General features: G+C 39.8%; 1 protein-coding gene across 10 annotated transcripts in view; it reads left to right on the top strand.

The window, feature by feature from the left end:
* The window catches only part of TOX2 (TOX high mobility group box family member 2), a 351224-nt gene that overhangs the window by 96717 nt on the left and 239493 nt on the right, over positions 1–15014 (top strand). For 9 of the 10 annotated variants that reach the window (XM_061631668.1, XM_061631663.1, XM_061631661.1 and 6 more), the window contains exon 2: positions 7951–8016. The exons of the other annotated variant lie outside the window; for it this stretch is intronic. In XM_061631668.1, coding sequence (XP_061487652.1) covers positions 7951–8016 — 66 coding nt within the window. The remainder of the gene's footprint in view (positions 1–7950; positions 8017–15014) is intronic. 10 annotated transcript variants of the gene reach the window in all.

Raw genomic sequence — 15014 nt, 5'->3', positions numbered from 1 at the left:
ATCGTAACAAAAGGAAAATATTAAAATGTTTTGTTTCTGCTGTAAATCAGTGTGGAATGATGAAGCTAATTGTCTTCAATTTCATTGTGCAGCACAATGATAATGAGAATACAGGACATGTTATTTATCTACTATACCTGGTTATAGCATGTGGCAAACATTTAATTGAAAAAATACCCTGGCAGGAGAATTTTCATAATAAATTTGTTTGTGCCCTTACTGCCTGGAGTGGGTAAAAAAAAATCTAATCTGCAGTAAGGAAGTTCTGAATTTTTCACTGAATTTTGAGGGTTGATTTTCAGCCTCACTGGTTGGCAATCAGAAGCACAATAATTTTCAAGACAGGCTTCATTATAGTTACTGGGGTGGCAACAAGTATAGTATATAAAGCAATGAAACAAGTATGTTTTACCAAATTGGAATTATATAAGAGGAGAATTTGAATTTGCTTCTAGTGAAAAAAGCACTTTTCAAAATGGCATATGTATGAAGATGAACTCAATTTCCTTCCTAGTTGTAGAATGGAGGTGATGTAATTAGGCTGTTTGCCTGGAGATGGGAAATATTAGGTTTTGAATGGATAGAGAAATGAGCATATATGTTATGAAAGATATAGATTAATACTCTCCCTCCTTAAAATTATAGTAATGTACATCTGGAGTAGAATTGATACAGTATTTGGTGCAATCCTAAATTCACCTTCTGTTGAATTGTGCTTTGTCATAAATGGTTTCAAAATGGCAGCCTTTGACTTCAAGTGCCATACCCTCTAACACAGCCTTTCCCAACCAGTGTGCCTCCAGATGTTGTTGGACCACAACTCCCATCAGCCTCAGCCAGCATTGCCAATGGCCAGGAAGATGGGAGTTGTGGTCCAACAACATCTGGAGGCACACTGGTTGGGAAAGGCTGCTCTAACATTTCACAGAATAACAACATGTTGTAATATTAAAATCACATATGCATATATTTGGGGTGTGCACCAGCCCTAAGCTCTATTTCTGAATTGCTCTGTGCTCTTTCTGTTTTGATCTGTAATTTTGGTTCTAAACTGTTATGTATAAAATGAAGCTCTGCGTTCCCCATTCACTATAGTAGGGAACCAAAAGTGGCTATAACGTCCCCCTTTTGGCCAAAGTGGATGAAATTTACAGGCACGGAACCTCTCCAGAGTGGAGTAAGTCTGTCAAATAGGTGTAGGGGCCTTTTGTGGGGTAAGTAAAAGGGATACACTTTTCTCCATAATTCACATTAGGGCAATGCCTTTATTAGGCCAACTAAAACTCCAAAATCTGTAACTTTTGTACTTTTGAAGGGGAGGAGCAGGAGCTTGTCTCTTGTTCTTTCTTACTTTAAAATATTTAAGAGGAGGCCAAGTGATGTGTATTCTTGCTTGTACATTTTACTTTTTTTGCAGTTTAACACTAAGCTTCCAGTGCTTGTTTGGGTCCTCCAATTGTCCTTACAGGCCTCCAGTAGGCATCACAATGTGAGGCTGTCTAACTTTCTGTGGAGTTCTGATGAGCTCTGTTGTTGCTGCTGCTGCTGTTGAAGCAGAGCAATGTAGGATTTTTTTATATAAATGTAAAGCTTTTAACTTATTTTAAAAACCCTCCGCTGCTGTGCTACAACAACAGTAACAAAAATCCAGAGCTTTCCAGTAATCTTCAGGCAGCATTTTAGACAGCCTTTTAAAAGTGGCCCTTCTCTAGATCCATGGCCTTCTGGAATGAGATACACCGAGATATAGAAAAACAGCTATGGTTTAGAAACAACAGGACCCTGTTCCAGTTTGGGGTGGGTGGATACTGGCATCATGCTTCACATTGGGGAAAGGAGAAAACACCCCAAATCACCCCACTTCTGATGCATTATTTGGCCACCACACAGAGCTACTATACTATATGTACTAATAGCAAACTCAGCTGCTGAGTTATGAGGGCTGTGAAGCTGAAATGGGGTTGCTGAGAAACAAGAGAAAAGTATCAACATGTTTGCAGCAAGGCATTCATTTTTTATTTTTTAGAAAACAAAGCTAATGAGCAAAACACCTCAAAAACAACCTAAAGAGGACTCAGTGCCCTCGGAATGTGGAGTGTCTGTTGTGGGTGGAGGTGGAATGGAGTATCCCAAGACAAGATGTGGCTGGCTGGCTGGAACACTGAATGGGAGCCCTCTAGACTGCAAGATTTTGTTGGAGATCCCACTTGTTCTTATCTTACTGATGAAGGCTCTGCTTTGCTTTCTTCATTCTGTATTTATTTACTGTGCAACAATCTATAATGCACCCATTTACAGAGCAGGATAATGTTTTGTTAAAGATGACCTAGAAAACATAATTTGAGTACAGTATTCTATAGAAAGGCAGGATAGATTTGGGTTTTTTTAAATAAACAAATAAAATGAACCTCAACAGCTGGAATATGAGAATTAGCAGTCTGTGCACTGCATGGCGTTGTAATGTTTACATGCATACATTGACACAAGAGACAGTGCGACTGTTCCACTCCAAGACTTGTCTTCCAGAGATCCTGAGAAGGGAGTTTAATCCTGAAGAACAACAGATCTAGCAATTCGTACTAAAAATTATAATAAGATATCCCCCAAAGGCCAAAAAAGGGGCAGTGATACACTAGAGATTGCCCCTGATAAATTAAATATAAACAGGATGATGCTGATGCTGATGATTGGGACCTATTAGTTGCTTACTACAAAAGAGTCTCTATGCAACTTACAAAAAATAAGCGAAGTATAGGATAAAAATGAAAAAGAATGCATTAAAAAAACATAATGAGCTATAAACAGACTTGGGAATACAGCAAAACTTCAGCAGCAGAAAACAATTATCAATAAAAAGCAAAACACATATTGTAATCCATCAAATGCCTAGGAGGTTTTTACCTGGCATTGATAGGATGGGGAAGGCTTGTAGCTCAGTAGTAGAGCATCTGTTTTACATGCCGGGGGTCCCATGTTCAGTCTCTGATATCTCCAGTTAGGGCTGGAAGAGACCTCTCCCTGAAACTCTGGAAAGGTGCTGGCAAACACTGAGTTAGATGGACCAATGGTCTGACTCAGAATAAGGTGGCTTCCTATGTTCCTATGTTAATGATGACATCAGGAGGTCCTCAATGGAGAGAGCATTCCACAAGTGGAAAGCCACAACTGAAAAGGCCCTCTTTCTTGCTGTTCCCTCCAACCCTTCCTCAGAGGGTGGCACCAAGAAGAGGGTCTCAGATAAAGACCAAAGGGTCTGGGTGGGTTCCTATTGGGAGAGGCGCTCTGAAAGGAATTGGTGTCTTGAGGCACATAGGGCTTTGTGGATAAGGACTTTGAATTGGGCTTGGAAACATGCATGTATGTTTATATACTTGCGTAAACATACATTTGTGCCTTGCTCAGTGTTATATGTGATTGGCTGGCCTCAAACTGTCAGCAGTTGGATAGCATCTGAATCTGACCTATGGATTATATACAGTTTCCAGTCACAATACAGTTGTTGGCTTCAAATCGATAGTGTGTGCAGGTAGAGTTGTAGTATTTGTCTTCAGTTTTTGTTGATTTGTGTTGTTAAGTTTAAATATTGTTTTCAAATGCTACTTTAAAGATTTCTTATCTCTGGATCTTTTGCCAATCAGAATGGCTCTGTAGGTAATCCTTCTTTGTGAGACCTTGCCTACATTATTTCCACCGACTTACATTATTATGAGTTATTTTAAAGGTCAAATTGTTTTATTTATTGTTATACCACCTTCCATACCAATTGTAACCCAGGTATCAATATCTACCAAAGGCCTGAATGAATTACAGTGTTTTCAGGAATCACCAGACACTCCACAAAGTTAAAAACCATTTATTTCCAGGGGTGATGGGTGGACCAATAGAGAAGCCTCACCGCAGTTGCCACCAGATGTGTTTCCACTGATGCAATATAGTTTGTTTCTAGCCTAGATAGAAAGCCACATTTAGGTAACTATTACTTTATCTTTCTTAGTTTGGAATTTGATGACTATTCTTCCACAAAACCATTCAAGTGCATGACATGGCAGCTGTGCCATAGTACCTAAGCAGCTCTGTGAGTCTTGCCCTTTGTTTTAGGAAAAAGGAAACAGTTAACAGTATTATACAGCCACGAGAGTAGCTATATACTATAGTCAGCATGGATTTTTCACATTCGGCAATGTTAAATTGAAAATACCTCCCATGCCATTCTGATCCTTCCCATAAGCTCACTTCAAAACAAAACCTTACAGAACTTATAGTCCTGAACTCAGAAACACTTGCTTAACAACCGAAATTTTCATGGCGATACACAAAACAGTCAGAGAGAATTGAGAGTTCAAAGTGTAAAAAGAGAGAGAGAAAAAACAGACCCCTTTGGGACTTTTTCCTGTCAGAGTTCTCATAATCTGTTGAAATTCATTAAAAATCAGCCATATTCACAGAGTACCCATAATCCTATTACTGACCTTGCCCCATACTCCAACCTTCATCTTCTGCAGTTTAAAAGTTCAAAAAAAAAATGCCTGACTGATTTTTAATTAATTTAAGAATTTTTGCATTGAACTGAATGATAGTGTCGGGCATGCTCAGTAAGAACCAACTGTCAGTGTTCTGAAAGCCAGACTCACAGCTGCTTGGCTTTGCTTGGCTAATCAGGGCCACACTAACACCAGACTTTGATTTCATGAGAGACAGTCATGTCTTCCCCCAGAGAATCCTGGGAAGTGTAGTTTGTGAAGGGAGCCGAGGGGAGACTCCTATTCCCCTGAGAGAGCTTGAGTGGCCAGAGTGGTTTAACAGGTTTAACTGAAGCTCTGTGAGGAAAACAGGGAGTCTCCTAGCAATTCTCAGCACTCTTTACTAACTACACTTCCCAGGATTCTTTGGGAGAGGCCATGACTTCCTAAAGTGAAATAAAGGCCTGGTGTGGATGTGGCCAGGGACAGCTTTGGTTTAAATTTGGGTGGGAGGCTACATGTGCCTGCTGTAGAATAAAAAGGTGGGGGAAACTCTGAAAAAGAATGATACTGTTCACAATGTTTTCCTTTTGGAAAGAAAAGGGGCTTCCCCTCTGCCCAGTGCCCACCCAATCTCCCCTCCCTTTCCTGCCCTCCTCCTCCCCCAGTTTCACCTATCCTAAGCATGATTGCACAGGAGTAAATCCCATTGAACTCAAAAAGCATGCAAATGATCAAACCTGTCCTCCCTCCTATCCCCTCCCTCTTGACCATTCCTTCACCCCTCCCTCCCCATCCCCTTCCAATCCCCTTCCAATCCCCTCCCTCCTTCTCCTCCCCTTCCCCTCCCCCATGGTCGGTTTTACCTATCCTAGGACTACAACCTGGGAGACCCCAGTTCAAATTCCCACACAGCCATGAAGCTCACTGGCTGACCTTAGGCCAGTCACTGCCTCTCATCCTCAGAGGAAGGCAATGAGAAACCACCTCTGAATACCGCTTACCATGAAAACCCTATTCATAGGGTCGCCATGTCAGAATTGACTTGAAGGCAGTCCATTTCATTTTCTGATTCTGTGAATATGTGAACTACAGCAACACTTTGCAACACTAAGAAAAAGCTCCAAAAACAATTGTGGAATAATGGCACTGAATGTTCTGCAGAATAGTTTCCAATGGACATGAGGAGTGTCTCAGTTTGCACAAGATAAAACAGTGGGAGGTGACATATATTCTAGTAATTTTCTAGGTGAGCTCTATCTTTTTAATTGACCATGTCCACCTTTCCTTAAGTGGAGTAGTTTAGCATAGCAGGCTGAAAACACACATCTTGGGCAGGCCAGGTTTGTTTTTTCCAACAGCTGGAGTCATTGCTTAAGTAGCAACATATTGTAATCAGGCTGATTTTACATCAGACTGCAGTTTCAGATTCAACATTGCACCCAAAATAGAAATAGAGCATAACCTCCAGTTTGCAACAAAAAAGGCTATAATCACCATCATATGACATCAACCAATAAAAAGGCTTTGAAATTAATAAAAATAAATTTGACACAGATTTCTACGATGAATAATGAGAGAAATATAATTTTCTAGGTTAGATTCTCTGTAGAAGCAGTAGTAACACAGAAAATAAGCAAAGTAAGAAGAACACCAACAAACATACAAGCATGTAATTCTCCATCATTGGAGATGGCAGGTGTTGCCACCACTCATCATATGCTCAGAGACAGATGTTGTGGATTGGACTGTGAAAGACCAACCCAAATTGTGTTTGCACTTTGACAAATTTGTAGGGTAGTCCAATATCTCAAAGAGGAGGTCAGGTCTCCTGCTCTCCTGGTGCATTCACTATAGCTGCCCAATTTGCCTGCTTTTTAAAGTTTGATAGAAAGATCTGTTGGCTATAGCAGCCTTTCCCAACCAGTGTGCCTTCAGATGTTGTTGGGCCACAACCCATCAGCCTCAGCCAGGATTGCCAATGGTTAGGAAAGATGGGAATTGTGGTCCAACAACATCTGGAGGCACACTGGTTGGGAAAGGCTGGGCTATAGGTACATTCTTAAAGAGCAAGGTTTTTGCCTATTAGTGAATTCATTTATAATAATTACTATATGGCATGTAAATTAAGAACTCAGTGATGTATCTACTTACCAAATCTATTGTTTCAGGTTTTCTCCAGAGTTGTTAAAAATTCTTTAGTTAGTTTCAGTTAACTTCTTGCTAGCCAGAGACTATACATGAAGCTGGAAAACACAGATCCCCAGTTCTTCATTTTGTCAAATCACAGGATTGGGGACCTTTATTAGGGGAGAAGTGTTGGGTGGAAGAGGATGGTTAACCCTTCCCCTGCCTTGCCAATTCTCTCTTACAACTCCTTCTGTCAATCCCCCCCCCTTGCCGCCAACAGATTTCTTTCCAGTTTCTGAGCCTGGCTGGGGAGAAAGCTTCCTGTGCGATGTGGAGAGGCGTTATGTGGGGGAAGGGATAAGCATCTGCCAAGTTTTTTCCCTTGCAGATACCTCCCAGTCCCTGCATTCATGTTATGGGAACTCACGCTATGACAGGAATAACCAATTTTCAGCACCCTTAACAAACGATAGATCCGAAGATTCTTTGGGCATTCATGACTATTTAAAGTGGTACAATACTGCTTTGAATGTATAGTGCAGATGGTGCCAAAATTACAGATATTATCTTTCTCTTGGTGAAGGGGTTGCTTGTACACTTTTCCTCCACAGACTAGCATAAGCTGCTAGGACATCTCAGTGCAGATGATGGGTAGCTTCACCCTCCAATCAGTTAGCTATATCTCACTCCTTCTTTCAGCACCAAGCTGTCTCTGGGGAGCCATGACAGGAAAGTCCATTATCATGAGCGGAGAAAAGGAGCCTCTAACTCTCCCGGAGACCACCATGATCCAGTACAAGAATAGAGCAGGAAAAAGAGGGGTGGGGTGGGGAGATATAAAGGCCCTTGTTCACGTTGCAATCCTTTCTTAAAGGTTCAGGTTTTCAGGGGCCTGCCCAGAGGAGCGGGGGTGAGGAGGGAAGAGGGAGAAAAGCAATATTACACTTCCCCACCATGTCAGGTACAACATGAAAGTAGTGTGCATCCTTGGGTTTAAAATCTAAATATTGATGGGTGATAAAGGGTAGTGAAGCACTCCTATTTTTCTTACAGTTGGATTTACAGCACTTCCTGCGTGCCATTTTATTTGTCAGGGGCATCATAACCAGTTCAGTAGGTGCAAAGTGAGGTTTGATTGCATTAGAATCAGAGGGCATGCACTGTGAGGATGTCCCACTGTAGGTACATAGCATGTGGGGCCACGTCCTTGTCCATGTTAATGGAATGTATCCATGGGGAAGTTGGTGAATAAAATTTAATTTGCCCTGGGCATAAGATCTGTATTAGCCCACCCTTTTCGGGCAAAATGGAACTTTCTCTTGGCTTCAGTGACAACCACTGGTTTCTTCTGTCTTTCCAGTTTGACGGTGAAAACATGTATATGGGAATGAATGACAATAACCAGGAGTTCCTCTCAACGAATCAGGTAAAATTAAAATCTTTGGGGGCTGTGTGTATGCAAAGTATTGACCAATGCTCATTATTTGCTTGTGCGCTGCCCTGTTAATTTTGATTAAATTGCTTGAGTGTTGCGGAGGACGTAGTGTAGTGCTGAGTTGTAAAATGAAAGTGTACCTCAGATGTCAGCTTCCCCATATATTTCTGCAAAGGCTATACACAGTATTCTAGTATTTCAGAACCTCATTTATAGAGAAAGACTCATTTCATTTTTAACCTTTACTGTCCTAAGAAAAGCTAATGCATATTGAAGGAAAGATACACTCATGCCTTTGACTTTATACATTTCTTTCCCCACATTTTGATCTTTCATGTATGGTCGGCTTTGAAATTCATTTAAGAAGAGGATTCCTGATTTGAGAGTGGTCGGCTTGCTTGACATAATTTTCTTTGCATGTATGCTGAAACTTGGCTGGATCAGGCCAAATGCCCATATAGTCCAGCATTCTGTTCCAAGCTTCCCCACAGTGGCCAGCAAGATGCCTATGGGAAGCCCAAAGCAGGACATGATCAAATTAGCCCTCTTCTACTGTCCCCCACTCCCTGGCCTAGCAGCTGGTATTCATTGGCATACTGCCTATGATTCTGGAGGTAATATATAGTTGACATGACTAGTAGCCATTGGTAGTTTTATTCGCCATCTCCCTTTAACGTTATGTACGTTGATGGCCATCACTCCATCTTGTAGTAGCAATCTTCATAGTTTGTGTTGGGTGAAAAATACCTTCCTTTTGTCTGTCCTGGATCTCCCCAAATTCAGCTTTGTTGAATGACTCCTGGTTCTAGAAGGAGGAGGAGACCACACTTCTTTTTACCTGTATGTACTTGTCTTCTGGCCCTGCAGCATGTGCAAGCCATAAGCTTCACAAAGCCTTACTGCTGAATAAAGAATGTTATGGGAGAGTTCTAGCCTTATGTTAGCAGTATGTGTTGCTCTTTAGAACTCAGAGTTCATAGGCTATGAAAGCGGCATGGGCACATACAGCCACATTGGAAACTTGGCTTCTGGCTCAACACTCCCAGTGTCTCTGGGTATGCCATTTGCTTGGATACATTTGCCATGGAGAAGGCCCGTAACTCAGTAGTAGAGTAGAATCATAGGATAGTAGAAAGTAGAGTAGGAAGGATCCTGTAAGGCCATCGAGGCCAAGCCCTGCTCAGTGCAGGTATCCAAGTTAAAACATACCTGACAGGTGGCTGTCCATCTGCCTCTTGAATGCCTCCTGTGTTGGAGAGCCCACCACCTCCCTAGGGAATTGGTTCCATTGACATACTGCTTTGCATGCAGAAGGTCCCTAGATCAGTTGAGGTAGGGCTAGGAATGTCCCCTGACTGAAACCCTGGAGACCCACTGCCACTCAGTATAGACAGCACTGAGCTAGATGGATCAGACTTTGTATAAGTCAGCTTCCTATGATCCTAGAAGACCTCAGAGATCCTTTCCAATGCTATGATTGGGTTTTTTCCCCCACAGCACCAACCTACATTCCTAAGTACTTGGCTGAGCAAATGAGCAGCAGATATTTGCAAGTCTGTTTCATTGTCTTCAGTAGAATTTGATTGTGCCACCAGAGGTTGAGGAAAGACTACAAAATACATTCCACACAACTTAGTGCTCAGTTTATATTGTAAGTTATCAGTCTATGTCACAAAAATGTATAGCAACAAACATTGTAGAATATAATCCTTCACGAAGGACTTGTATCTAAGCAAAGACTATTTTTTCTTTCTTTTTTCTTGGAAGCTGATATCTGCTTTCTAGGGCAAGGTTACAATATGTTCTTGCTGCTTTGACTACTCTGGCAGGCACCTTGTCTTGCCCATATATCTGAATTCTTAAGTGAAGTGTTTGCTTCACATGTAGATCAGAGATTGACTATGATGTAAAACTAATGTTAAACAAAAGACAAGAAGAAAAACGAGTGTTCACCTTCAGAGGTACAAATGGTGAGCTTGTCAGATATGGTGGAATGAGACATACATCCAGTCAGGGGCTTCTAAAGATTTGATAAACTCTGAGTGCTGCCAGAAGAAAGCTGTAATTTTTCAAGGGGGACACCCCCCCAAAAGTTAACTATTAATTGTAAAGTAATAAAATCATAAAGCTATTCAAAACAAAAGCCCTTATTCTACATTCCTCAAGTAAATGATTAGCACATTCAATGAAATCCCTCTTACTGTGGTAATGCAAAACTTTTTTTCCTACCTTAAGTCGGTTATGTGTGCATAAGTGAGCCCTAAGCATGGCAGTTAAGGGACACAGGTCCTCTTTATCTTTTCTGGGGTCACATTCTGTCCCTTTCAAATCTTTTATCCTTCCAAGCTTGCTGTGAAGTTGCCATCATAATCATGGTTTGATAATTGTCAAAGCACCTAAACTCCATGGGTGCTTTATATCAATAAAAATAAACAGATATCTCCTCATAGGTTCACAAGCTAAATAAAAACACAAAATAAAAGGGAAAGGACTTGAAGGAAAACTTTGTATTTTTTTTGGTGAATCTAGAAACTAGTAGAACCTATAAGCTAACTTATTAGCAGCTCTGCTTCCTCACAGTGTGCAGATCTCCTCCATTACAGTGCAATCCTATCCATATCTACTCAGCAGTATGGTTTATTGAATTCAATGGGGCTTACTCCCAGGTAAGAAGGTGTTGAGATTGTAGCCTTAGTGAAATGCCAAGGAGAGCTTCCATTAAGTGCTTGGTGAGTTTCTTTCCATACTCTTCTCTGTGAATCCTTCTCCAAAATCCCCCCCCAGTATTAGAAAGAATTTCCTTGATATTTCAAAATAGGTTTACAGGAGCTGCTTCCAGGTTATGTACGCATATAAATGAGATTCTAGTCTGTCAGTTTCTTGTCAAGGTAAACTTTCATGCACGTAGCATCTGATGTGTTGGTTGTGTCCAAAAAACAATAGCTTGATTTTTAAAAAGGCTCTTGCATGAATTTCATCCTGTTCTACAGATGTGAACTCTACCCTTTCCTTAAACTTCCTAGTAGCTTTTCTGATTTATAGTACGCAAACTCAGATAAGGCAACACAAAGGATGATCTTCGTTTCGTCTCTCACACTATAAAAAAAAGGTTTGCTGATGCTGTCTGTCCTCACGCTTGATGGTTTTATTTACCTGTTTATAGGTGTATCTGTATGTGTTTTTAAAGACCAGTTTTCAATATAAATTTCCAAAGTGGTTCACAATACATATCAGAAACATTCAAATCACAAAAGATCCTAACATAATTAAAAACAAAAAATCCTATAAAAACAAAATAATCATATGACAGAGCAGGAAAAAGCATCTTTGAAGACTCAACTTCTGACAGCACAAACAGAAAAAGGAAGGCTTTAATTTACTTCTGGAAGGATGATAAAGAGGGAGCCACATAGATTTTCCATGAGAGGGGATTCCGAAGGATACAATGATATCAGCCGGTGAGTTCCTCCAGCTAAATACTAGTTTTTACACATGGACACAATTCCATAATCTTCTGTCCTCATCACAGATAGGATAGCCTTTTATAAGTTAATTATATAGTACAAGAGCTCATGGTTTGCTCAGGTGGAATTGGTGTTCGGTATAAGGATGAAACAGTACAATGAGAGAATTATTCTTAAAAATTGGTGCCCATTTCCATGCGTCTTTTGTAGAAATTCTATTTTGTCTTCAGAAAAAAGGTCTGATCTAGAGAAATACTGAAAACCTTCTATGTCTAAACATTGGGCTTGGTACAGCGAGTGTTGCTTATCAAGGTCAGGCCAAATAATAGAAGCTCATTAGCATCTGAACTGAAACTGCTTAGGTCACTAGGAACAGAAGTTTCCTAGTACACCTTTGAATGAAACTCAAAGTGTATTATTAATAGAGCATGAATAATGAAAGCAGCTAGATGCTCAGAGTATTCTTTGCTGGGAAAACATAAGCAATAATTTTACATACTGATGCATGAAGAAAGGTCAAAGAATCCTAGTCCAAGGGCCAGGATGACTCATCTTGTCATGCAGAATATAAATGGAGAAGCAAAATACACTAAGTAAACTATAATGGGTCTGCAAGAAGCAGTGTAGTGGTTTTCAGTGTGACAGACTGGGATAACTTTCCCAGTACCCAAGCACAAAATTCATGCAATACATCCTGGGTATGAAGAGCATGTGCGCACACTCACATACACATGTAAATGGACATGTTAGGGGAAAAAATCATGATGAAAGACAAAAAAAGAAATGGTGGTACAGCTACTCAGTGAGGATGGCAAAATGATAAGAGATGACAAAAAAAAGGCAGAAGTGCTCAATTCCTACTTTGGCTCAGTCTTCTCCCAAAGGAGGGTCTATGACCCTCCTGGGAAACATGAAGTTGAAGGGGCAGGATTGCAGCTTGAGATTGATAGATAAATGGTCAAGGAATATGTAGTCACTTTGAACGAGTTCAGATCTCCAAAGCCCAATGCACTACATCCTGGAGTATTAAAGGAACTAGCTGTAGAACTCTTGGAACCACTGTCTATTATGTTTGCAAAATCATAGAGAATAGATGAAGTGCTGGATGATTGGAGGAGGGCTAATGTTGTCTCTATCTTCAAAAGGGGCAAAAACGAACCTGGGAACTACAGACTAGTCAGCCTGACATCAGCCCCTGGGAAAATTCTGGAGCAGATTATAAAGCGGTCATTCTATAAGGACCTTGAAAACAATGCAATGATTATTAGAAGCGAACATAGATTTGTGAAGAACAAATGCTGCCAAACTAATCTTACCTCAGTTTTTTTTTTTTTTCCCAATAATTTTTATTCAGATTTTCATAAAACATACAAGACAAAATCATAAAACATTCAAAGACAAAAAACAAAATCAAAAATAGTTAAACAAAAAGAAAAAAAGAAAAAAAAAACAAAAATAAAAAATAAAGAGTAAAATATTGACTTCCCATTTGTCAAAGATCAAATCAGTTATAAGTCTATAATATATAACAATCCTGTCTCTTAAGTCATATTATAAAATCACTTTCCTCCAGTAGTTATCTTACTTAATCATCAAATCTCATAAACATTACTTTATTCTTTCCACAAAAAGTCAAAGAGAGGTTTCAATTCTTTAAGAAATATATCTATCAATTTTTTTTCCAGATAAGCATATCGATTAATCCATCTCATTACTAATTATGATAATCTTATTGTCATAACCATAGTCAAAATAAACATTTCAATTAATCCATCACATCAGAATCTGTTAGGTTCAATAATTTCAGTAGCCATTGTTCTATTATCTCTATTAGTTCCATTTTCCATCTTCCATCTTCAGTAGTCTTGTTAAGTCCAGTAATTTCAATATCCAATCTTCCATTATCAGTATTCCATAATAATCTTGCTGTCAAAGCCATAGTCATATAGTAAGAGTCTGATGGGAATTACCTCTATCCCAAATATTTTCTTGCCATCCATTCTGAATAGGTTGCTGAAATACTGCTGTAAAATCATATCTCTGTTCTTTTTTTCAAAATACACTGGGTCATCTCTTAAAAGTTTTTCCATTGTCACATGGCTGCAGTTAATTCCATAGATTTTCTCTATATTGGGCTCCATCACATCATTCCAGTCCAGAAGATTATCCATGCCATTGATAACTTTATCTCTAGAATCTTCATTCATTTCTTCAGAGATAACATTGAGTTCCAAACAATAGATTTTATTTCTAAAGTCCATAGACTCCAAATCTTGTTCCTGTTCCACGTTGGTTCCAATCTCCGGGATCTCCTCTCTCACAGGGACCCCTATTCCAGTCTCCAGGGTCTCCTCTCTCACAGGGACCCCTGTTCCAATCTCCGGGGTCTCCTCTCTCACAGGGACCCCTTCCAGGGTCACCTCTCTCACAGGGACCCTTATATCTTTAATCTCCTGCTTCATTTTACTCAATTCAATTTTCGTTATCTCAATCTCATCCATTATTTTCTGAAACATAGTTATTTCCAGATTTTCAGCCACTTTCTTAATTGCCATTTTAAAAGAAAAATATAGGAAAACCACTTCTTATTTCAGCAACAATTGGGTTAATACTCCAAACTTGGTGACATCACAGTATAAACAGAGCAGACAGCCTTATCTCTCCAATAGTTAAGTAAACAAAATGCAGTTCCCAGGATCGAAACAATTAATGGCAATCGTCAAGAAACAGATTCGTCAAAATAAAATAGACCAAAAAGAGAGTAGTCTCAAAACAGTATAATATTTTTCAAAATAAAAATCTGGAATAGAAATCCCTCTTCTGTGTATATCTTTAGAATGCAAATCCAGGACAGCTTTTTGCAACAAAAACAGAGATAAGCTATTAATTAGTGCGTAGCAGAGAGAAGTTATGGCTCCCCAGTGAGATGTCAAAAACTGATCAATCTGGCAAATCTCTTTTAAACAGCAACAATTTAAGTCAAGTAAAAGAAAAATATAGAAAGAAGGGTGCTTGCCTGTTAGTGCGTTCTCTCTTAGAAGATAAGATGAACGTTCGCTTTAACAGATAGAGCTTGCTGTTGAAAATCCGTCCCACCTTCGTCGGCTGGACCTCGTCCCATAAATTAATGAGATCTGGTCGTCCCAACAAAAATAGGCTTTGAGGTTAATCTCTTCGTTTCTCCCTACCCGGGAGAAGTTTAATCAGTCAAAAAAAAAAGAAAAAACTGACTGATATATCTGAATAAGCTTCTTTTGAGGCAGGAGCCCGTCTCAAAAGCAGGCACAGGCTAAGTCACCCTTCCCGGAAGTCATCTTACCTCAGTTTTTGATCGGGTAACCTCCCTGATAGACTGTCAGAATGCTGTGGACTTCAGTTGTTCTCGACTTCAGCAAAGCTTTTGACAAAGTGCGCATGATATTCTGATTGCAAGCTAAATGTGGGCTGGATGGAACAGTTATCAGGTGGATATATAGTTGGTTACAGAACCGTACTCAAAAGAGTGCTTTATCAATGGTTCCTTCT

Source organism: Rhineura floridana, chromosome 6, assembly GCF_030035675.1.
Source record: "Rhineura floridana isolate rRhiFlo1 chromosome 6, rRhiFlo1.hap2, whole genome shotgun sequence".
Taxonomy (NCBI): Eukaryota; Metazoa; Chordata; class Lepidosauria; order Squamata; family Rhineuridae; genus Rhineura; species Rhineura floridana.
Note: the sequence above shows the minus strand (reverse complement) of the source record. Positions and strands in the feature narration are given on the sequence as shown.